Source organism: Suillus fuscotomentosus, assembly GCF_016647785.1.
Source record: "Suillus fuscotomentosus strain FC203 chromosome Unknown F5891scaffold_20, whole genome shotgun sequence".
NCBI classification, from domain to species: Eukaryota; Fungi; Basidiomycota; class Agaricomycetes; order Boletales; family Suillaceae; genus Suillus; species Suillus fuscotomentosus.
The window spans coordinates 499,859-519,574 of NW_024539532.1; the positions used below are offsets into that span (position 1 = coordinate 499,859).

Genomic DNA, 19,716 nt, shown 5'->3' on the forward strand with positions numbered 1-19,716 from the left:
AATAAAGGAGGCAAACAGAAGGCCTAATATCACTGAGGGCGTGCCCTTTTTTGCTCACTTTGGGCTAGATGCACTGCTCCGCTCCATGACAGACAGCCTCGTGCACTGACATGCGGACAGCACGTTGTAGTGTGATACCATTCACCCCAACGCCCAGGCTGCCCCCGCAGCCTCATGCCAATGGCCACCACCTCTATAAACCACGACGCAATTTTGAACTGGGCAGCAGCTCAGATAACTTCAATGGCTACCGGACTTTGCGAGGTCAGTGATTGCTTACCCTGTCCCTACTGGTACTAGTAGTTCATCTTTGAATTTTCCTGCGTAGAACTGTCACAAGACGCCGAAATTCGGTACTCATAAGTACTGCGGCAAAACGTGCGCTGCTCAGGCGGCCACTACACACCAACCAGCGCATCGCGCGAAATCAGGACCAACCCCCAAGGCCAAAGTTCCACCACCAGCCCAAAAAGCGGGACGGCTCTGCGACGTGAGTGCAGAATCATGAAGATCTAATTTCAATCATGAACCACATCTCGTTCCAGTATTGTGGGCAAAAGCCCAAGTTCAATAACTTTGATTACTGCGGTAAATCATGCGCGTCGAAAGCCGCTACCGTTCCTTCTGCGCAGCCTGCTGCACATGGACGATCGGTTCCAAAGCATGGCGTTCGCCTTCCTGCCACTGCTCAGCCTGCCAAAACTTCTAAACCGGCAACGCGCCACTCAGTTGTCACTGTGATCCAAGGTTACTCGTTACCGCTCATCTGATTTCGATACTTACTTATATTTGCAGATGAGTCCAGCGAGGATGACGAGTACGCTGACGCTGATGAGGAGGCCGAAGACGATACGGGGACAGGCACAGACCTGGACGCATATCCATCAGATGATGACGAAGAACCTACTCCAGCTCCTCCGTCACGACCAGTCAAGACTGTGCACGCTCCGCTGAAACAAAGCGCATCAGCCCGTCATGTGACTGGTGTCTGTCTCGTCCCCAGTTGTGGAAAACCGTCTTTCGTTGATAGAGGTGGGGTAAAGGCAGATTACTGCTCCACACGGCACCGAGAGTAAGTGGTCACAGGAGATCGATTGCCACGAGATACTAAATGTTCTTCAGAGAAGCAGTGACCCTCGGACTGGTTCCTGGATGCATCATGTGCCAACGCTACCCACAGACTGGAACAGATTACTTCTGCTCCGCCGCTTGCAGAAATCAGTCCATGACGAAAATCTAGAGGGCTATGTGAATATTCTGGTAGTTCTGTACATTATGTAGGTGTAACAGTGTGTTGGGCTCGTGATGGAGCTATTTAGTGGTAATCTGGATTTCTGTCAGCGAACACGGGAGCGGATGCCTCAGAAGAACGAACACTAAGACGAAGCCCGCTGAAGCTGGAAGGAAAGCCCTTCACTTGGAAGCGAATGAGAAGTGATATCAACATCTGCCCGTCTTGTCCACGTTTTTCCTTGAATGATTCTCAAGACCAATACAAAGAAGGCAATGACCTGCATGCTGAAAATGAAATCCAGATGGGATAATGTAGTGTTATCTCTCACCTGCATTTGGTTCTGGATGACCATGAGTGGATACTGCACAAAGTTATTCATCGCGTAGAGGACGAGATAGACGATCGGGCTAATCGCGGAAATCATACAAGATTCAATGGTCATCGCGATGATATTGATGTACTCCCTCCCATGGTCATGAGTTCCTGACAAAGGACGTACGTCAGGATAATGATACAAGATAGCTTGCTTACCTGACGATTTCCTGAGCTTCGTGCGGTGCGTCATGATGCAGGCGGTTATCAATGACGTCGTGATAACATTAAAGGAGAGATCGACTGCAACAAAGATGCAGTAGGCTTTGGTCATTGCTTCCATTGACTTGGTCACTTCTGTTGTATTCACAAACAGACTGATAGAAGTCACTGTCAATGTATTGTCAGTAACTTTGGAGGCAACGCATTATATCGTAGTAGATACCAATAACAACAAGGAACACGCTGCATGGGATAGGAATCAGCCATCTTGTGTTTTTCATGTTTCGAAACAAGATCATACAGCGCACAAGCTGAGGAGAGGTATGAGGTATGAGTCAAGGATCTATATGAGCATAAATAACATTGATAGTATCAAGACTTACCGTAAGCGCATCCGCCAACCAATTGGAGATGATATAGCACGTCATTGCTGCTGTACTGGCCCAATCACTCCATAAACCAATCTCGTAACTCGCTGAATTCATGGGGGAGCCCCAATTTACAACGAATGCTATCCAAACTCTTCGAAAATTTGCAGCAGCATATAACGTTTCAAGAATGAACATGACGGATGTATAGCCAAGGAAAAACAGTTGTGATCCGGGAGCTCGCCGCATCGGACTGTAGACCAACGAAAGGAGGCACTGGATGTAGATGGTCAGTACAGTCCCGTAGCAAATGGATGTAAAAAGTGTTAAGCTCAGGAGGGTTATGCCATCGAGCTGGCGTTCTGACGATGATTCGGTAAACATTGCCGACCCTCGACCAGGATCGAGAAACTGAGCTTTTTAAACGTACTCTTGTCATCAATCAACCACAGGGAACCGCATGTGGAACGGGGCCACTAGCACTCGATATCAAATGCCAAGCTTTACAAAGGAAAGGGGACGGAGCTGAGAATGCTGCAGCTGGCGAATCTCGAGCGGGTGAACAGATCCGATTCGAGGAGTGTCTCGCAATTCCTTGAACATTGATCCGATCAGTCAATTGCGAAATTTGAACAGCCCATCACCGCCTCGATAAAGAAGGAACAACTGTGACTGCCTTCCAAGCTTCTGCATATCAATGTCTGACTAGCGTCGTCGAGGAGACAACAATGAACATCACTGCGTCTGATGAATTCGAATACCAAACGTTTGGGCCTTGTCAGTGTGCGTTGTCTCACAAGTGCGCACAGACCGATCTTACATAATTATTAATACTACATTTGTACTATCATACTACACACGAACTTACGTGCGCACAGCCGAGACTAGTACTGCGGGCTGATGACATGGTCCTTTACGGGGAAGCATACGTAATTAGTTTTATAGCTATCAACTTATGGTTGGTCACATTCGTTTTATCATTCTCTCCTGGCCCTGCCGCTATTTTTTTTTACTTCAAAATCATACTTCCGAGTCGTGTTCCCCTCCAGGAAAAGCTCGTAGATGTATGCTTATAATTCACTTACTCTCGTCGCGATCCGGCCTTCAAGCTTCAAGGCGATAAGTAGTAGTACCCCGGCGTTCCTCTCTTTGTAACTCATTTGAGATGCCTCCGTGTTCCGTTTTTGGGTCAAGTGCTTGAAAATTCTTCACATCTGTTCCTCGGGTGTCATAGAAATGTGCGTGATACGATTCCCCTGCTTGTTCGCGAAACAAATGAAAACCCCAGATTTGAGCTGCCGGCAGCCGATCGGATGCTCGCGATATGCCACTGGTGCGCGATTTGGTTGGAAATACCACTGCTACATTTGCGACGGTGGCTTTGGTATTTTCGAGTACAAGGTAGTACTATCTCAATATAAATGTTTCATCTTGTAAAGCCCACCTATTTCACAAACTGATAAGGCTCCCGCTATATGCAATGCGCAGTAGTGTAGCCAATTAAATTGGGGTCTGGGGAGTAGTGCGCCCATGTATCGGTCGGTGATATGAATATCTAAATGATTTCGACGATATTAACGTGGCAGAGCAAATTGGTTTGTTGCAGCGCACCAGCATTTTGAAATCATAACCGAGATGACCAACGAATGGCATCATCAGAAGGTACAGACGTTATGGCGAAATCGGAACAAGAAGTAAAAGGTCCAGGAAAGACCTTCACCATCCATTCAACATTCAGACAGAATCATTCCATGTTCGTAAATCATTAATACGTAGCATCAAGCCGCATGTCAATATACGCTCCTGCTGTCACAGGCTCGTACTTCTTCGGCCTGTCTTCGTCCCAACAGCCAGGGAGGCAGTCAATCAAAATATCTCTGTCAGAAGACATAAACTAATCCAATATCAATATCAAACACACATCATATGTCTGCAGGAAGCTCACATATGGGATCGAGAAGCGCTCCTTGATCATTTCCAACTTTCCATCATTCGGGGGCGCACGCACGCGGTGCAATGTTGATTTAAGAGTATCTGATTCAAACAGATTATATAGCCTTGTGGTGAAGAGTAGCCGCTCAAGAGAATCGTACCGTTTGACCACCGCATCAAAAAGTCTCCTATATTGAAAACAACAGTGCCCGGAATGGGTGACACAGCAACGAAGTTTCCTGAACCATGAGGGCTCTCAACTTCAAGTCCCCCAACATCATCTTGAAACAAAATCGTGCCCATTGCATAGTCCTATCATTCATTATAGGTGAAATCAATGCCGGTCAAATAATCGCATACCGTGTGTGCACCGATTCTCCCTTTCTCACCACGCGCGAATACCTCTGCAGGCACAGCTGGATAATGCAATAATCGCAGTTGATTCTCTGCTTGTTGGTGGTATTTTTCCAGGAATTTGCCTCCGCCAGGGAGCTCGAGTCCTAGTGATAATGCAGGTAACAACTTCTCGAACTCAAAGCGACGGCATGTATCAAAGAAAGCAGATGCTGCGTCTTTGAAGCCCGGAAGGACTTCCTCCGGGAGCCACACATTGGACATGTGTGGGCAATCATTGCGTCCAATATCAAATGATTCTTTGTGATCAGGAGTTTGTTTCCGTATCTCGGCGAGCTGCGTTGGGTCGAACACCTACGCGAGTCAGGATATTGGTAGTTTGGATGACGCTGTGATGTACCATTTGTGAAATTTGCTCCCTACCAACCTGAATGAGACATTTGTTAGGACATGTTGCCATGTAACGCAGAACAACATACCCCGCTATATCCCCGGTGTTTCCATCCCTCTTTAGGATGCGGAGCCAATAGCTTTGTTTCGATGGGAAGCGAGAATAACCTCCTGCTCTTAATGCCCACTCATTCATTGGGGTGAATCTCGCACATGTGGTGATATGTACACACCCATTCAAACATGCAATCCACCTCCGCCTGAGGGATACCAGTGTTGCGAAAGTATGCAAATCCGACTTCTCGACACGCTTTCACTAGTTGCTTTCCTATCTCTGTCGCTTCCTGCACGTCACAAAAGGAGTGTCAGTTATTATTATCATCGCATGTGCATTGTGGACACTGTACGTACTGGGGAAGTGCCATCCCCGAAGCATGCAAAGTCGATAATTGGGATTGCAGTGGGTTGGAGTGAGACGGTACCTGGCATGGCGTGATGACATAGCACCTGAATAAGTGAACCAGCTACTTATAAGTTACTATTGGTTCCATCACCAGTTCATACATCTCGTCACAGAATGGTCACATTGGCTGATTTGACAGTCCGCTCGGCGGGGTGCAAGAAACAGAAAGTCCGGCGAGTAGTCCGTTCAACTCTCATGGCCCGGACCCATACGGGAGTGAACTATTTACCCCCAGATTGGTGAGTGATGGGGTAGACACAATCACCATCGTGTATATGCCAAACCAAATAGATTACATCGTGTATACTAAATGACAGTAAGATACCTGAGAAAATTAACACCGATAATATTTGAACAGCTGTAGTAAATGAATCCAAGCTTCCCGTTCGTTATACATCTCCGTCCTCACTCATCTTCCTCCGGATCCCCAGTATCATCTTCCTCGTTCTCTTCATCAGAACTGTCGTCCACAGGAAGCGTCATCAAATCATTCAAACTACAGCAAATGATCAGTCCATGTACTCCGAAAGTAATACTCAGAATGGAGCACTCGGTGCGAATAGCGCCTCTGATTCAGAAAGGGTAAGTAACAGCACTCACCAATGGACAAATGGCGTCATCACATCCGCAACCCCACGTAGCGCATCTATAAACTCGGATCCAGGTGCAACGACTTGTGCATCTGTGAACCGATAGGAAACAGCGAGAGAGCGACATTTGAGGAGGGCTATATCTCTAGAAAATGCGTAGCATAGTATACCAATTAGCTTTTATGACTCGAATGATAATCCACGCACTTGTGATTCTTATCCACGCCCTTCGGTGCCACCTTCAATTCATCTTCACGCCCAAATACACTCCGACGATCTCCATTCGGGTGTGGAGAGGGAGCGCCGAAATGGGTAGTAAATGCTTCAGAAGCTAGGATTGTGTGCAGAGTCTTAGCGGCGGGTGTGGAACGAAGTAGGTGATTTCTGTTAGGTAACGGAAAGTATGAAAAGAAGCATGGAAAAAAAGTGGAGACGAGACATACCTGAGAGTCGAGAGTTCGTTCTTCCCAGGGCACCATGCACCTGCAGCGATGACGCTCTCGTCACCCGGCTTGACTAATTGTCATTCATGTTAGCGTATACCGATTCAATATTTCCAGCTACGACTGACTCATTCTGTGTGAGCAAACAACGCGCATATATCCAGTCAGCTTGTCCGACTCTCATGCTAAGAAGTGCGTACACGTGATCTACGAACAGTTAGATATCTACAGCGAAAGCAAAATACTGCGAAACTCACAAAACGCAAAAATCCCCTTCCTGCCACTCCTCGAAAAACTCGCAGATAGTCCCATCTTGTATGGTGTTTTATCGTTGCTGAAGCGGACCTACCCACACGACATCAGATCCGCAGATCCACGGAAGGAAACATGTAAGGGACAAACATCTCTATATATGCGATGGGTGACGTCTTTAGGGGGTAACGGAGGGATCTCAGAGTCAACGTCTGTGAGCATGTCGGTGAACGCCTCGATAAACGCCTTGAACTCCTTTTCTACGCGACGGTAAACTGGTTCTGTTTGACAAATCAGCTCAGAGCTTCAGCCTAATGCATAAATCCTGCATACCGTGTAGCTTAAACCTAGGAGCGCGTAATTATTTTCGGTCAACAATGGACGAACGAGAGCCGTGATAGAAGTGCAAACCATTCACGGTCATTACACGCAGGGTCTTTGAGTTTCGCTAGAAAATCAAGCGTGTTCTGTGAAACCTGACCGGGAGGTACTTTAAAACTGGTAAGTTAATAACTCATCCCTGAGGCAGGAAAAGACCGACTTACCCCAGCCTGTCTTTGGAGCTTGCACAACGCGACCTACGACTTGCTGCCCCTCCTTCAGGTCTACATCGCTATCATCTACATCCTCTTCATCTTTGATATCATCTTCCTTGGCTTTGCGTTTCTGACGCTTGGGCTTGGGTTTCGAAGGTGAGCTGGACTTGGAATTGGAAGAACGCGCGCGTTTCTTGGGCGGCAGGTCGTCGAGCGCGTCGCTGTGAAGAGATTCTGGCTCTGAATCTTCATTGGATAACTGAGCGGGCTTGCGAGGCACAACTTTGCGTGTAGCTGGCATGGTGGTTTGCTGAAATCCAGTGCAGATAAACGATTTTGAATAGCTGACTACGCTCAGTACTGAGGTACTAACAATCGCGGGCTTTAAATTTGAACTGTATGTTACTAAAAGAACCAGAGCGAAACGCTATCGACCGACGACAACTGTACGATATATGAACTTACTGTGAAGCTTGTACTAGATATCTGTTTGGTTGTGGTACTGCATCTGTTTGGTAGCAGCCACGATATTCCTTTTTGGCCAACCATCGAGCACTTCTATATAGCGTCACGTACCCACGATACCGCATCACAAAGGGTTCAAACGTTCGCTTTAACGTTCACCTACGGCTGAAATTTGAAAGGCTAATTGGCGCCGTTCATTTGAAATTGTTATGACACAGAAACACGAGTTGGGACCACGCGTTTCGTGATACACCGACCGGGGGCAAGGCTTGATTTGAAAACAAAATGCACTTGCATCAGCTGCAATGACAGTCGACCACGGTATCCGAAGAACATGCCAAGGCGCCTATGATGACAATGAAATCCAGATCAGGAAAAACCCTCAATGACCGCAACTGCTGCCTAGTGTTAAGACACCCACGATCTCTCCAGAGCCTTCTAGCAAACCTACACCGTCAACGTTTCAACCATCAGTAAAATGTCATATCTCATTCCAAGTACTATACCCGTTCAAGGATTTGAAGGTCACCTTGGATCTGTATCCAGTGTTGGAGTTCTTCCCGATAGACAAAGGATGGTGACGGGCTCGGAAGATAAGATTCTTCGCCTGTGGGACATAGAAAGAGGTGCTATATTGAAGAAAATGGAACGGCATAGCGTCGTTGTCTTGGTATTGGTGATATCACGAGATGGGAAATTGATAGCAAGTGGCGGCAAGAACGGAGAGCTCATCGCCTGGGATGGAGACACTGGCGAACTTCTGACTGAAGTCATCAAAGGCCACACCGATTGGATCCTATCGCTGGACTTTTCCCCAGATAACACGATCCTGGCCAGCGGCTCAGACGACGAGACAGTGAGGCTGTGGAATACAAAAACGTGGCAGCAAGAAGATTTGATCGAATGTGAGGACCGGGTTCGCTGCGTTCGGTATTCGCCATCTGGTGAACATATTGGCATCGCGACAGCAAGTAATATCCAAATATGGAAACCAGACACGAGCGAACGCGTCGCGAACTTGGAGATAGACGAAGTGATCGACAACTTGTGGCTCGCATGGATACCTGATGGTACACGTATTCTCTCATTGAGCCAAATTGAAGAGGATTGTATCATATGGGAATGGGATTCATCAACCTGGCAACAGGTCGGTGAGCCCTGGGAGGACCATTCCCGCGATATCAGGGACATTGCCTTGAACTCTAATGGCACCTTGATTGCCTCTGCATCTGAGGATAATTATGTCCGCCTCTGGCAGCTCTCTGACCGACAAAACACCGCCGTATTCAAGCACTCCAATGAGGTGCACTGCGTCACCTTCTCCACAGATGGCAGGCACATTCTCAGTGGAGGTGCGGACAACAAAATATTGAAGTGGCAGGTACCAGAGGATGCTTTGCCGCAGAATGGTCCCAACAAAGAAGTGACACATCAGGTATGTCCTTTTTCATCTCGACGTCTCTTCATCATCTAATTTCCCGTCCGTTTGATTTCAAGGCATGTATCCACCTTGGCTCTCTTACAGTCAATGCAAACATACTTTATGCAGAACCTCGATATAAATCCAGAAGTCCGCGATGCGTGCATAACTGGAGATCTGCGTACTGCAGAAGAGCTGCTAACCAAAGAGATTGATGCTGATGCCGACAACTACAACTCCTATGCCCATCGCTCAATCATCATGGCGCGACAACAAGATTGGGATCATGCACTCAATGACGCAATCAAGGTAAGATATGATGGCCCATCATGCCTCTTAATGCAGGCTAATTTGGATCGTATCATAGTCCGTTAGTATTGAGCCCTCCTTTATGGGCCATGTTTCCAAGGGCCTTGCCCTTTGCGGGAAACAGCAGGTCTGGGACGCCACGAAATCACTCGACCTCGCGTTCACGTTCACCAACGCTGATTTAAAGGCGATTCATTTCCTTTTCTTGATCAAGGCATGTAATTTTTGTATTCTGACACTATGCATCATTACGGGTGTTTCAGGTCATTGCATTGTTCAATGCAAATAAAGATGAGGAGGCGGTGGTTCTTGTTCAAGAGCTAGCTGCCCGTCCTAATGTTGACCCTATCGCTTGTCATGTTGTAGAAGTGAGTATCATACATTCAATCAAACTCGGATTTGTATGCTCACTACATTTTTTGCGCTTCGTACACCAGGCATATTTGCGAGGCCAACTAGGAAAAATTGCCATGGAGAGCGCCCTTTACGGGGAAGCCGCTCGCCATTTCACTGCCGCTGTTAATGCTAGTGTTTCCTTTGCCAAGTTAGACATTCACTCCATGTACGAGGACTTTGTCGCGGTGCGTTGATATGACGCGACCGACAATCTTTTTCATGCTCAACTGTATGTTTGTGAAGCTTTTTGGCTGGGACCTCAAGTCCTTGTGGCAGACCGTAAACCAGCAACGCTGCCATGCACTTATCCTGGACGATCAAACTGGAGCCGCTTTCGAAGCGTACCGATACGCGATGGAGATGAGTGATGAACCTACGAAGGCCATCTTCCTTCATTGGATCCCTGGCAAGTCGTCAGAAACACTACCTCTGCTGGCGTAAGATGCTCACCTGAAATTCTTTCAGCTTTCAATGGGAGGCGAAGCGAGCTTCATGTCGCCTAGGAATTTTTACTTTCAGCAGCTTTCATTCATACCTTGACGTCACCTGCTTGTATACACAATTTGCCCTTTGTACTCGTATAGTCTGTTGGCTTACAGATCCCAAATTTTCCTTTTCGCGCTACCGAGCAGCTTTCATGCTCGTGTATGGCATACGTGACCTCACCTCTTTGTTCATCAGCAGTCGAGATAACGTGCAGGCCCGCTTTAGTTTGTGCGTTAATTACCCCAATATAGTGATTCATAAATGTCACCCGTGCCCACTATGTTCACTCGTAAATATTTCATCAACTGTTGATGAATTTGAATGAAGTGCACCCGCTGTCGACAGATATGACGCTACCGCTCTTAGGCTTATGATGCATATTGCAACATGGAGGTTTATTTGTCATCTCTGATCTGTACCACGGCATTGCCTTTGTACATCTAAGTATCCCCTTTGTACTCGTATCGCGGTAGCTCATCTATAACACAAAAGCAGTCCACAGATTCGATGATAGCTACACATTCAGATCCGAGTCCCCACCAGAATGAATTGCATTTGCACCCGAATGTGCGACCAGTGTGTTTCCAGTGGAGAGCAAGGCGCTATCGGTTCTGCTATGGGAATCTCTGATGAACCCTGAACCCGGTGAACTGGCCGTTGTTGCAAAGTGTCTCTATTGGCCAGAAGAGACACGCCAGAGAGAGCCCCGGATCCTCGATGAAGTCTACAAGCTTGCAAAAAAAAAATCAAAAGGCACTGGGCCACTGGCACGTTGATCAAGAGAGGATCTGGTTCGACAAACTTGAAGGAACACCCACGGGCGCACATCAGCAGATAAGTTTGAAGACGCCAAAAAGATGGTGACTCATGTCTGTGGTAGTGCCCGTGGCCCCACACTCACCTGGCTCACCTATCAGATGCTTATTAAAGTGGCTCAAGTGGTGGACGCAACCGCTAGCCATATACCAATCTCCATGCGGGTGTGGGCGGGGAGGGCCGAAATGGGTAGTAAATGCTTTAGAAGCCAGGATTGTGTGCAGAGTCTTGGCGGCGGGTGTGGAACGAAGTAGGTGATTTATGTTAGGTAATGGAAAGTATGAAAAGAACCACGCAAAAAAAGCGGAGACGAGACGTACCTGAGAGTCAAGAGTTCGTTCTTCGCAGGACACCATGCACCTGCAGCGATGACGCTCTCGTCACCCGGCTTGACTAATTGTCATTCATGTCAGCATATACCGATCCAGTATTTCCAACTGCGACTGACTCATTCTGTGAGCAAACAACGTGCATATATCCAGTCAGCTTGTCCGACTCTCATGCTAAGAAGTGCGTACACGTGATCTACGAACAGTTAGATATCTGCAGCGAAAGCAAAATGCTGCGAGGCTCACAAAACGCAAAAATCCCCTTCCTGCCACTCCTCGAAAAACTTGCAGACAGTCCCTTCTTGTATGGTGTTTTATCGTTGCTGAAGCGGACCTACCCACACGACATCAGGTCCGCAGATCCACGGAAGGAAACATGTAAGGGACAAACATCTCTATATATGCGGTGGGTGACGTCTTTAGGGGTAACGGAGGAATCTCAGAGTCAACGTCTGTGAGCATGTCGGTGAACGCCTCGATGAACGCCTTGAACTCCTTTTCTACGCGACGGTAAACTGGTTCTGTTTGACAAATCAGCTCAGAGCTTCAGCCTAATGCATAAACCCTGCATACCGTGTAGCTTAAACCTAGAAGCGCAGGATGATTTTCAGTCAACAATGGATGAACGAAGGCCGTGATAGAAGTGCAAACCATTCACGGTCATTACACGCAGGGCTTTGAGTTTCGCTAGAAAATCAAGCGTGTTCTGTGAAACCTGACCAGGAGGTACTTTAAAACTGGTAAGTTGATCATTCCTGAGGCCTGAGGCAGAAAAAGACCGACTTACCCCAGCCTGTCTTTGGAGCTTGCACGACGCGACCTACGACTTGCTGCCCCTCCTTCAGGTCTACATCGCTACCATCGACATCTTCTTCATCTTTCACATCATCTCCCTTGGCTTTGCGTTTGTTACGCTTGGCTTTGGGTTTCGAAGGCGAACTGGGCTTGGAATTGGAAGAACGCGTGCGTTTCTTGGGCGGCAGGTCGTCGAGCGCGTCGCTGTGAAGAGATTCGGCCTCTGAATCTTTCATTCGATAACTGAGCGGGCTTGCGAGGCACAACTTTGCGTGTAGCTGGCATCGTGGTTTGCTAGAATCCAGTGCAATTGCAAAGACTGAAACGATAAACGATTTTGAATTGGTTGAGTGACTGTCTGGTATCTGTTGACGAAGGCACCGTCACGTGTGATCGCCTTCAATGAAAAGATGCAGTAGTGCACAGCCACTGCCGCCCCCGTGAAGTTCTACTATCGCTAAGTAATTGTAAATGGCACAAGTCGGGCATACTTGGACGTCAAAACTTGCTGGTACGTCATGTTCCTGATATTCGATGCTGCTTATATTCATGCAAGCATGTCAACCGCAGACTCAACAAGTCCCTTTTTTTACTCCATCGACGTACTGCCTAACATTATTAGCAATAAACAAAATGCACTGTCGGACTTGCACAGACTCTATGATCAATTGCGCGTTTGACCCCATCCCTTTTACCATCTTACTGCTAAAATTGACAACTCTCACCCGGTCCTGCCTACAAGGATGAAAGTCTCAAAGCACTACGCTTGGACATGCAAAGCACCTAGTGGCTTAATGGGTTGGTCGAGGAGTGCCTGTTGCATGGCCCAGGCCGGTCACGACGACAGAGACCTCTAAAAATTTGTCGGACCTTGGTATCATGGAATTCGACATCCATGCCGGTCTTTACTCGATTCTCCACGTTAAATTTCGATCGACCTGCATGTCTCTGGCAAATAACTATATCCTGGCGTTTGCTCGATGCTGTAACAGGTGACGAAGCATTCAAATGGATGTGGTTGCTTCAACAACAATGCGTTCACGCGTCACATGGCCCACATCCACTAGTAACCTCCACAAAGTATCCTTGTACGAATTCTACAAGCGTCTGCCCACTGAAAACCACAAATCTACATGTGTTTGCCAATCGCAAAGCACAATACTACGACCACAGTGGGGTCCACAAACGCCTGTCCACTGAAAACTTGGGTTTGTCCATCGCAAAACACAATACCACGACCACAGCAGGGAATGGTATATATACCTACCCCAATACTTACCCAGCACCATCATCCGCTCAAGTTCGATCGTACATTCACCTCACAAGTGGTATCCTCACTCATATTCTTATATAACCAATCATGCCAAAGGTAAGCCCAATCAGGCGCATACTTCGTGCATTAATTTGAAGACTAACTCTTGTAATATTTAGACCTACGCTTGCTCTATCTGCAACCAAGCTTTTCCAAAGTTCGCCGACTGCAAGGCACACGAGGCCATGCATTCACCAGAAAAGTACGTGTTTTTACCCTGTGGTATGTGGCTCACCTAACTTATATTCACTCACACAGAGCGTACTTCTGCACCTGGGACGGGTGTAACTTTGTGACATTGCACAAAGCAAGCTTCCATTATCATACTGATGTGCAGTACGTGGTCATTCATCACCATCACCGATTCCACCTGATCAACAATTCTATTTGATTTCATTTTAGTACGGGCGAGCAACGCTTCGTCTGTCCTCACGATGGCTGTGACTACAGAACTCACACCTCTTCCAACATCACACAGCATCGCAAGAAAGAACATGGGTATGTTCCTCGGTCGTGCAATCGTCGTGGTCCCTCTGCAACAAATTCATCCGGGGCCCAGTCGCCGTCCCAGCCTCCGCCGCCAGCAGAGCCCCTTCCCCTTGGTACATTCCACCAATACCAATACCAATACCAACTCCAACCCATGCAACCGCAACCCATGCAATCCTATCCCACCCAATATCAACCCCAATCCACTCAATACCAGCCTCCCCCACCTATCCACAACCAGTCGTTGAAAGTCTTGTACGGCCCAGCGGATACCGCGGACGACTACACCATGCATACCGGACCCGCGAGGGCCCCCAATGGGTGGACTGAGGGATGCATGTGTCCTGAGTTGATGCAGAGACGCCCTTCGGAGATGCCAGGGTATGAGTATAGGCGTTATTAGTTTTGCATCATCTCAAGAATCGAACGTCACTTTATGTTACTTTTTTCTTTCTTGCTTTCTTTGTGATAGTCGTTCTTTGATTTTTCGTTTATTTGTGCACCATGAGGAACTCTGGGCACCCTTCCACTCGTTTATATATTCCATATATCACTTTGCGATGTTTTCCCTGGAGGATAATACATTCTTTTATATGTAATTTGTTCTGAGTTGTGAATGTTCGTCTTCCTCAAGTTTGATTCCAGCGTGATCACCGCTCATTCCCCGTGTAGTCGAGGCAGAAAAGTGATCAATCAGTAGGTGCTTTGACAGAGTCAGCAGTTCCAAAGTCCCAATAGATGTTTTACGCATGCATGTGACATTATCATTAGATCGTGATGTAAGCACTGGTGCGAGGACGGTGACCTCTACAGAAAAATGGACTGATCGGGAGTATGGTGTCGCGTAAAATTAGGAGCCTTTGGCTCTACATAACCAACGAATACTGTCACGATCCACACATGTGCATAAAGTGCGTTGCTTACACAAAGGGAAGCGAGGGCGCTCACAGCTGCCTCAGAGAACAGTTTAGTTTTGTGTTGAAACAGTTCAGTAGAGTCTGATTCGGCTTGTGGGTCATTAATATTTCATTCATAGCCGCAACCGCAGCTCTTTATCGCTGCTTTGCCGCTGATTCGGCCTGAACACCATACCATAGTACTGGCACCATTCTTCCCACAAAGTCTGTAAAGAGTCGCATGCGTGTACGATGAAACGAATCGTTCCAACTCAGCGAGCTTCGCCAGACCATCAAAGAATCATTCGATAAATTGCGATGCAGGCGCTGGAGTGCATACTTGTCACGATTCTCTTGAGTAACGAGGAAGGTTTGCGTGTTCTGAATGAATGTGACGGCGTACTATATGAAATTGCGTCTCGTTTTATGCAGAAGATCTTTTGTGCTGCAGCTGAGGAGCAGTGAGGAAGTAGATACGAGCAACAGCCACGGAGTGCAGACGAGCTTGACGTCTAGATTTCGATCGGACGTACGCGAAGCAGTGACTACATGGGTACTAACAATCGCGGGCTTTGAACTTTATCACTAAATTGTGATGCCAGAGCGAAAACGCTATCGAACAACGACAACTGTATGTATGAGCTTCCTTTTCGTGGGTGATCGAGGGCAACAAAACGCACTTGCATCAGCTGCAATGACAGTCGACCATGGTATCCGAAGAACAATGAAATCCAGATCGGGAAAAACCCTCAATGACCGCAACTACTGCCTAGTGTTAGACACCCACGATCTCTCCAGAGCCTTCTAGCAAACCTACACCGTCAACGTTCAACATTCAGTAAAATGCCATATTTCATTCTAAGTACTATACCCGTTCAAGAATTTGAAGGTCACCATGGATCTGTATCCAGTGTTGGAGTTCTTCCTGATCAACGAAGGATGGTGACGGGCTCGGAAGATAAGATTCTTCGCCTGTGGGACATAAAAAGAGGTGTTACATTGAAGAAAATGGAACGGCATAGCGTCGTTGTCTTGGTATTGGTGATATCACGAGATGGAAAGTTGATAGCAAGTGGCGGTAAGAACGGAGAGCTCATCGCCTGGGATGGAGATACTGGCGAACCTCTGACTGGAGTCATCAAAGGCCACACCGATTGGATCCCATCGCTGGACTTTTCCCCAGATGACAAGATGCTGGCCAGCGGTTCACACGACGAGACAGTGAGGCTGTGGAATACAAAAACGTGGCAGCAAGAAGATTTGATAGAATGCGATGATTCTGTCCGCTGCGTTCGATATTCGCCGTCTGGTGAACATATTGGCATCGCGACAAAAAGTTATATCCACATATGGAACCAAAACACGAGCGCATGGGTCACGACCTTGGAGATGGAGACAAACGGAATATTCGAGAACTTGTCATTCGCATGGATACCTGATGGTACACGTATTCTCTCATTGAGCCAAACTGGGTGGGATTGTACCATATGGGAGTGGGATTCATTAACCTGGCAGCAGGTCGGTGATCCCTGGGAGGACCATTCCCGCGGTATCAGGGCCATTGCCTTGAACTCTAATGGCACACTCATTGCCTTTGCATCTGAGGATAATCATGTCCGCCTCTGGCGGCTCTCTGATCGACAAAAAATCGCCGTATTCAAGCACTCCAATGAGGTGCACTGCCTCACCTTCTCCACAGATGGCAGGCACATTCTCAGTGGAGGTGCGGACAACAAGATATTGAGGTGGCAGGTACCAGAGGATGCTTTGCTGCAGAATGGCCCCAACAAAGAAGTGATACATCAGGTACGTCCTTTTTCATCTCGACGTCTCTTCATCATCTAATTTCACCTCCGTTTGATTTCAAGGCATGTATCCACCTTTGGCTCTCTTACAGTTAATGCAAACATACTTTACGCAGATCCTCGATATAAATGCAGAAGTCCATGATGCATGCATAGCCGGAGACCTGCGTACTGCAGAAGAGCTACTGACCAAAGAGATTGATGCTGATGCCGACAACTACAACTACTATGCCCATCGCTCAATCATCATGGCGCGACAACTAAATTGGGATCGTGCACTCAATGATGCAATCAAGGTAAGATACGCTGGCCCATCATGCCTCTTAATGCAGGCTAATTTGGATCGTATCATAGTCCGTCAGTATTGAGCCCTCCTTCATAGGCCATGTCTCCGAGGGCCTTGCCCTCTGCGGGAAACAGCAGGTCTGGGACGCCACGAAAGCATTTGACCTCGCGTTCACATTCACCAACACCGATTTAAAGGCGAATCATTTCCTCTTCTTGATCAAGGCATGTGTTTTTATTTATTCTGACACTATGCTTCATTACGTTTTTTCCAGATCATTGCGTTGTTCAATGCAAATAAAGATGAGCAGGCGGTGCTTCCTGTCCAAAAGCTAGCTTCCCGTCCTAATGTTGACCCTCTCGCTTGTCATGTTGTAGAAGTGAGTATTATACGTTCAATCAAGCTTGGGTTTGTATGCTCACTACATTTCTGCGCTTCGCACATCAGGCATATTTGCGAGGCCAACTAGGAAAAATTGCCATGGAGAGCGCCCTTTACGGGGAAGCCGCTCGCCATTTCACTGCTGCTGTTAATGCTAGCGTTTCCCTTGCCAAGTTAGACATTCACTCTATATACGAGGACTTTGTCGTGGTGCGTTGATATGACGCGACCAACAATCTTTTTCATGCTCAACTGTATGTTTGTGAAACTTTTTGGCTGGGACCTCAAGTCCTTGTGGCAGACCGTAAACCAGCAACGCTGCCATGCACTTCTCCTGGACGATCAAGCTGGAGCCGCTTTCGAAGCGTACCGATACGCGATGGAGATGAGTGATGAACCCACGAAGGCCATCTTCCTTCATTGGATCCCTGGCAAGTCGTCAGAAACGCTACCTGTGCTACGGTGCTCACCCGAAATTCCTTCAGCTCTCAATGGGAGGCGAAGCGCGCTCTATGCCGCCTAGCAATTTGTACTTTGAGCAGTTTTCATTCATGCCTTGACGTCACCTGCTTGTATACACAATTTGCCCTTTGTGCTCGTATAGTCTGTTGGCTTACAGAACAAAATTTTCCTTCTCGCGCTACCGAGCGGCTTTCATGCTCGTGCATGGCATACGTGACTCCACCTCTTTGTTCATCAGCAATCGAGATAACGTGCAGACACGCTGTAGCTTGTGCGTCGATTACCCCGACTTGTATAGTGATTCATAATGTCGCCCGTGCCCATGATGTTCACTCGTAAATATTTCATCAACTGTTGATGAATTTGAATGAAGCGCACCCGCTGTCGACAGATATGACGCTACCACTCTTAGGCATTATGATGCATATTGCAACTGGAGGTCTATTTGTCATGTACCGCGGCATTGCCTTTGCACATCTAAGTATCTCCTTTGTACTCGTATCGCGGTAGCTCATCTGTAACACAAAAGCAGACCACGGATTCGACAATGGCTACACATTCAGATCCAAGTCACCACCACGGAATGAATTGCATTTGCACCCGAATGTGCGACCAATGTGTTTCCAGTGGAAAGCAAGGCGCTACCGGTTTTGCGATGGGAATCTCTGATGAACCCTGAACCCGGTGAACTAGCCGTGGTTGCAAAGTATCTCTATTGGTCGGAAGAGAGACGCCAGAGAGAGCCTCAGATCCTCGATGAAATCTACAAACTTGCAAAAAAAGATCAAAAGGCGCTGGGCCGCTGGCACGTTGATCAAGAGATGTTCTGGTTCGACAAACTGGAAGGAACACCCACGGGCGCACATCAGCAGATAAGTTCGAAGATGCCAACAAGATAGTGACTCATGTCTGCGGTAGTGCCCGTGGACCCACACTCACCTGACTCACCTATCAGACGCTTATTAAAGTGGCTTAAGTGGTGGACGCAACCGCTAGCCATATATAGTGAGAATCACGTCTGAATGGCGATAGAAGTCGTAAGAGTGAAGAACCTTAGGTGGAGATGTTCAGTCAAATCACTTTAGTATAGGACAAGATAACTTCAATTGGCTTACTTGTTGTTCAAGATATAAATATGACTATAACATGTGGGAAGGAAGCGTCCTGCCTCGGGACGTGCCACTAGTGGAGATTGAAAGACTGCTATTGTGCATTTGAGCTGGCAGGGGCTTGAACGTTCGTACTGATCCAGTATCTCGACGGTTGAAGCTAAGGACTGAGTCTGTTCAATAGCTTTGTTGTTGATACATGGTATTCAGGAGAGTCCGTCGATTCATCAGCGGCAACACGAAGGCGCTTATCATCACAGCTTTATATGTATTGAGAATTCTGATGGGGCTGATGCTGTGAAGCAGTATAAAGACGCTCGGTGGACGCACCTCCAGGACTTAGATCGAGACTGCTACAATCTCTCTACCAAGTCAATCTTGACCGTACTCTACCATAATCCTTCACCAAAATGCATTGGTTCAATCCCAGCACCACACCCATTCGGGCATTTGAAGATCACTATCAAGCGGTGCTCGCAGTCGCAGTGCTCCCTGATAGACAGCGTATGGTCACTGCCTCGTCCGACTCCTGGCTTCGTATGTGGGACTTGAGGTCAGGCACATTGCTGAAGATGATGGCAGGGCATAGGAATGAGGTGTGGGCATTAGCGGTGTCGCGAGACGGGCAATTGATAGCAAGTGGTGATGAGAAGGGAGAAGTCATCGCCTGGCACGGAGCAACTGGAGAATTTCTCATCAAAGCTATCAAAAGCCAGTTCGGGATGATATCCATGGACTTTTCTCCCTGTGGTGCAGTGCTAGCCACCGTTTCAATGGACCAAAAAGCAAAGTTGTGGGATACGAAAACCTGGCAGTTACAAGGAAGACCGATCACGTGTTACGATCGTGTCTTCTGCGTTCGCT

General features: G+C 47.5%; 7 protein-coding genes across 7 annotated transcripts; 2 read left to right on the forward strand and 5 right to left on the reverse strand.

Annotated features, from left to right (window-relative positions):
• Positions 1–180: 180 nt before the first annotated feature.
• On the forward strand, positions 181–1,240 carry F5891DRAFT_1187251 (uncharacterized protein; the record flags this gene model as incomplete). The annotated part of the gene is made up of 5 exons (XM_041366807.1): positions 181–264; positions 329–490; positions 546–747; positions 796–1,072; positions 1,123–1,240. 5 exons carry the CDS (start codon positions 181–183, stop codon positions 1,238–1,240), a joined length of 843 nt encoding a protein of 280 aa, XP_041227354.1.
• F5891DRAFT_230795 (uncharacterized protein) lies at positions 1,103–2,633 on the reverse strand. Its single transcript, XM_041371017.1, has 5 exons — positions 2,152–2,633; positions 1,992–2,079; positions 1,563–1,936; positions 1,376–1,511; positions 1,103–1,326 (listed from the first exon to the last, which is right to left on the reverse strand). Exons 1-4 carry the CDS (start codon positions 2,518–2,520, stop codon positions 1,377–1,379), a joined length of 966 nt encoding a protein of 321 aa, XP_041227355.1. The 5' UTR covers positions 2,521–2,633; the 3' UTR covers positions 1,103–1,326; position 1,376.
• An 848-nt stretch (positions 2,634–3,481) lies between these two features.
• Positions 3,482–5,350, reverse strand: F5891DRAFT_1027953 (flavonol synthase/flavanone 3-hydroxylase). Its single transcript, XM_041361457.1, has 8 exons — positions 5,224–5,350; positions 5,046–5,156; positions 4,902–4,988; positions 4,823–4,849; positions 4,429–4,776; positions 4,230–4,380; positions 4,082–4,170; positions 3,482–4,030 (listed from the first exon to the last, which is right to left on the reverse strand). The coding sequence occupies exons 1-8, from the start codon at positions 5,299–5,301 to the stop codon at positions 3,902–3,904; spliced, it is 1,020 nt and encodes a 339-aa protein (XP_041227356.1). The 5' UTR covers positions 5,302–5,350; the 3' UTR covers positions 3,482–3,901.
• Positions 5,351–5,550: 200 nt separating this feature from the next.
• On the reverse strand, positions 5,551–7,413 carry F5891DRAFT_1163733 (uncharacterized protein). The gene is made up of 9 exons (XM_041365334.1): positions 7,106–7,413; positions 6,972–7,050; positions 6,894–6,907; positions 6,711–6,841; positions 6,566–6,653; positions 6,309–6,381; positions 6,073–6,249; positions 5,876–6,010; positions 5,551–5,771 (listed from the first exon to the last, which is right to left on the reverse strand). The coding sequence occupies exons 1-9, from the start codon at positions 7,395–7,397 to the stop codon at positions 5,681–5,683; spliced, it is 1,080 nt and encodes a 359-aa protein (XP_041227357.1). The 5' UTR covers positions 7,398–7,413; the 3' UTR covers positions 5,551–5,680.
• A 3,199-nt stretch (positions 7,414–10,612) lies between these two features.
• Positions 10,613–12,510, reverse strand: F5891DRAFT_1172497 (uncharacterized protein; the record flags this gene model as incomplete). Its single annotated transcript, XM_041365593.1, has 8 exons — positions 12,105–12,510; positions 11,969–12,046; positions 11,891–11,904; positions 11,564–11,651; positions 11,309–11,381; positions 11,139–11,215; positions 11,074–11,082; positions 10,613–10,650 (listed from the first exon to the last, which is right to left on the reverse strand). The coding sequence occupies exons 1-8, from the start codon at positions 12,346–12,348 to the stop codon at positions 10,613–10,615; spliced, it is 621 nt and encodes a 206-aa protein (XP_041227358.1). The 5' UTR covers positions 12,349–12,510.
• Positions 12,511–12,920: 410 nt separating this feature from the next.
• On the reverse strand, positions 12,921–13,626 carry F5891DRAFT_1027988 (uncharacterized protein). The gene is given in 5 exon segments (XM_041361458.1): positions 12,921–12,988; positions 12,999–13,209; positions 13,246–13,315; positions 13,346–13,481; positions 13,544–13,626. The coding sequence occupies 3 exon segments, from the start codon at positions 13,402–13,404 to the stop codon at positions 13,117–13,119; spliced, it is 222 nt and encodes a 73-aa protein (XP_041227359.1). The 5' UTR covers positions 13,405–13,481; positions 13,544–13,626; the 3' UTR covers positions 12,921–12,988; positions 12,999–13,116.
• F5891DRAFT_231029 (uncharacterized protein) lies at positions 13,393–14,483 on the forward strand. Its single transcript, XM_041371019.1, has 4 exons — positions 13,393–13,481; positions 13,544–13,626; positions 13,683–13,760; positions 13,827–14,483. The coding sequence occupies exons 1-4, from the start codon at positions 13,473–13,475 to the stop codon at positions 14,314–14,316; spliced, it is 660 nt and encodes a 219-aa protein (XP_041227360.1). The 5' UTR covers positions 13,393–13,472; the 3' UTR covers positions 14,317–14,483.
• The last annotated feature ends 5,233 nt before the right edge of the window (positions 14,484–19,716 follow it).

Excerpts from the sequence above, each read along its gene's own strand:
- F5891DRAFT_231029 (XM_041371019.1), top strand. Across the intron at positions 13,627-13,682 it reads GCCATGCATTCACCAGAAAA|AGCGTACTTCTGCACCTGGG; the intron begins GTACGTGTTTTT and ends TCACTCACACAG. Across the intron at positions 13,761-13,826 it reads CATTATCATACTGATGTGCA|TACGGGCGAGCAACGCTTCG; the intron begins GTACGTGGTCAT and ends ATTTCATTTTAG.
- F5891DRAFT_1027953 (XM_041361457.1), bottom strand. The coding sequence starts at position 5,301 with ATGCCAGGTACCGTCTCACTCCAACCCACTGCAATCCCAATTATCGAC. Across the intron at positions 4,777-4,822 it reads GGGAGCAAATTTCACAAATG|GTGTTCGACCCAACGCAGCT; the intron begins GTACATCACAGC and ends TGACTCGCGTAG. Across the intron at positions 4,171-4,229 it reads TTTGATGCGGTGGTCAAACG|ATACTCTTAAATCAACATTG; the intron begins GTACGATTCTCT and ends TGTTTGAATCAG.
- F5891DRAFT_230795 (XM_041371017.1), bottom strand. The coding sequence starts at position 2,520 with ATGTTTACCGAATCATCGTCAGAACGCCAGCTCGATGGCATAACCCTC. Across the intron at positions 2,080-2,151 it reads GGTTGGCGGATGCGCTTACG|CTTGTGCGCTGTATGATCTT; the intron begins GTAAGTCTTGAT and ends ACCTCTCCTCAG. Across the intron at positions 1,937-1,991 it reads CGTGTTCCTTGTTGTTATTG|TGACTTCTATCAGTCTGTTT; the intron begins GTATCTACTACG and ends ATACATTGACAG.
- F5891DRAFT_1163733 (XM_041365334.1), bottom strand. The coding sequence starts at position 7,397 with ATGCCAGCTACACGCAAAGTTGTGCCTCGCAAGCCCGCTCAGTTATCC. Across the intron at positions 7,051-7,105 it reads AGCTCCAAAGACAGGCTGGG|TACCTCCCGGTCAGGTTTCA; the intron begins GTAAGTCGGTCT and ends CCAGTTTTAAAG. Across the intron at positions 6,250-6,308 it reads AACGAACTCTCGACTCTCAG|AAATCACCTACTTCGTTCCA; the intron begins GTATGTCTCGTC and ends GTTACCTAACAG.
- F5891DRAFT_1027988 (XM_041361458.1), bottom strand. The coding sequence starts at position 13,404 with ATGATGGTGCTGGGTAAGTATTGGGGTAGGTATATATACCATTCCCTG. Across the intron at positions 13,316-13,345 it reads CATTCCCTGCTGTGGTCGTG|TTTTCAGTGGACAGGCGTTT; the intron begins GTATTGTGTTTT and ends GACAAACCCAAG. Across the intron at positions 13,210-13,245 it reads TTTGCGATTGGCAAACACAT|AATTCGTACAAGGATACTTT; the intron begins GTAGATTTGTGG and ends AGACGCTTGTAG.